Here is a 2,370-nt window from a genome sequence, read left to right as displayed (position 1 = left end):
TCATGCCAATACTTATTTTACAAGCTGTGAGGATAAAATTTAGACATTTAAAGAAGTCTAGAAAATTATGAGAATAAGTGTTGTAATTTTCATCACTGCTTAAGAAAATTGCACTTTTCATTGTGCAACAATATGTCATGAGCACATACACACACACACACACACACACACACACACACACACACACACACACACACACACACACACACACACACACACACACACACACACACACAAAAGAAACTGAGTCTCCAAGGTCCAGGAAAAAGATCGTGGACATTCTGAAATCATTTTGTTTTAAAGAGAATTTTGAGAGACATAATATAAAAAACATATAAATATCTTTTTTATACTTTAAAGAATACTTTATTGGTTATACAATCAAAACCACATAAATAAGACCTTTCACATTTAGTACAGTTTGTCAACCATGTACAAGTGAAAAATGAAGTTAATATGTTGAGGCTAATGTGGCTATTAATTTCTGTTTAATAAGGCCAACTAATTGTAAACTGAAATACATTATTGCAAATAGGGTAACAGTCAGAATTTGGATGTAACTAGGGACACAGAGACTCTTCAGTCAAGTAAAGGGTTGTGTGATTTTAAATATATGCATGAGAGAGTTTGCTGATACACTCCACTCTTCCTGCTGCCATTACAAATCAACTTGGATGCCATTAAGTGGTTACTTCATTGATAAAAGCTCCATCTTTTTTGTCATATTCTTAAAAGCATCTTTTACTTGTTTATTTCTAAGTGTATAAATGAAGGGGTTCAACATGGGTGCAACCGAAGTGCTGAGCAGAGCTATCCCTTTATTTAAAGCAACTCTTTCTCTTGCAGATGGCTTCACATACATGAAGATGCAGCTGCCATAAGAAATGGACACCACAACCATGTGTGAAGAACATGTAGAAAAAGCTTTCCTTCTCTGCTGAGAAGATGGGATTCTCAGGATGGTCCTGATGATGTTTGTATAGGAGAGGCTCACTAACACCAGTGTAACCAGGAGTGTCAAAATGGCAGAGAGAAGCATCATTAATTCTATTATGTGAGTGTCTGTGCAGGAGAGCTGAAGTATCGGAGAAACATCACAGAAGAAATGATCTACAGTGTTGGCTGCACAGAAATCAAGCTGGAGACCCATGAGGAGGGGAGGAAAAATTATCAGAAAACCAGACAACCAGGAAATAAACACCAACAAGTTGCAAATTCTGCTGCTCATGATGGTCATGTAGTGCAGGGGTTTGCAGATGGCCACATAGCGATCATAGGACATGGCAGCCAGAAGAAAAAATTCAGTTGCCCCCAAGAGAATAGTGAAAAATAGTTGAGCTGCACATTCATTATATGAAATGGTTTTATCCCCTGTGGCCATACTAACAAGGAATTTGGGGATACAGACAGTTGTGAATGAAATTTCTAAAAATGAGAAGTTTCGTAAGAAGAAATACATGGGCGTCTTGAGATGAGAATCTAGCAGTGTGAGTGTGATGATGGTCAGATTCCCAGTAACACTCAGCATGTATGTAAGAAAGAGAAGGACAAAAACAACCATTTGCAGTTGTAGATCATCTGTTAACCCAAGAAGAATGAATACTGTCACTGCTGTGTGGTTCCTCATAGCTGAGTTCTGATTGCCTGAAATAGGAAAAAAAATAGAAATGAAGGAGAAAAAACTCTGATCAAGATAAGTGATACTCTTTTATAAGCACACTAGTATTAACATCTCAATAACCCTCAACAGGAATTCATCTCTAATAGGAGCCTGGTATCTCACTAAGTAAATGCAAGGTGGGAGGGTTTGTTGATGTTATTCTTATTCAGTTTACTGAAAGTCCATGAACTTAGTATTACAAATGGATAATATGGTCAACAGACAGAGTCACATAAATGTAAATCAGATATACACAAAATTATCATAATATTTTAGTTTGTATTTTTGTATATATTAAACTTGAATTCTTCCAAACAAATATACCTTCTATTACATTATTTTAATCTGGTGACCCATCCTTCATTGTTTAACAAAAAGGTTGAATTTATTATAATATTTTTATTTTTGTGTGTAAGATTTTACTAGCAAACTCTTAAAAGAAACATATGGCAGACTTAACTATTTAAGCTGGGTTACAGTAAGTTTTTAATAAGTTCCTGGATAGAGTAGGATCTTAGTAACCCAAGGAACTTCTGAAAAGGCTGAGTTTTGCATTTTTACTTCTGCCTTCTGGATTATCATGAACTTGAGTTTACTTAATTTTTGTGATAGCGTTAAATATTTATAATATTAATGCTATGTTTAACAATTTTCCTGTTAATATTGATTTTGATGACAAATTAAAACTGCCAGTAGCTTACTTAACCTCG

At 35.1% G+C, this 2,370-nt stretch overlaps 1 protein-coding gene across 1 annotated transcript; it reads right to left on the bottom strand.

Annotated features, from left to right (window-relative positions):
* Nucleotides 1-688: 688 nt before the first annotated feature.
* On the bottom strand, nt 689-1,627 carry LOC116889898 (olfactory receptor 6C74). Its single transcript, XM_032890721.1, has one exon. The coding sequence runs from the start codon at nt 1,625-1,627 to the stop codon at nt 689-691; it is 939 nt and encodes a 312-aa protein (XP_032746612.1).
* Nucleotides 1,628-2,370: the final 743 nt, after the last annotated feature.

This window comes from Rattus rattus, chromosome 1 (assembly GCF_011064425.1).
Source record: "Rattus rattus isolate New Zealand chromosome 1, Rrattus_CSIRO_v1, whole genome shotgun sequence".
Taxonomy (NCBI): Eukaryota; Metazoa; Chordata; class Mammalia; order Rodentia; family Muridae; genus Rattus; species Rattus rattus.
The sequence above is the reverse complement of the archived record's forward strand: the minus strand, read 5'-3'. Positions and strand labels throughout refer to the sequence as shown.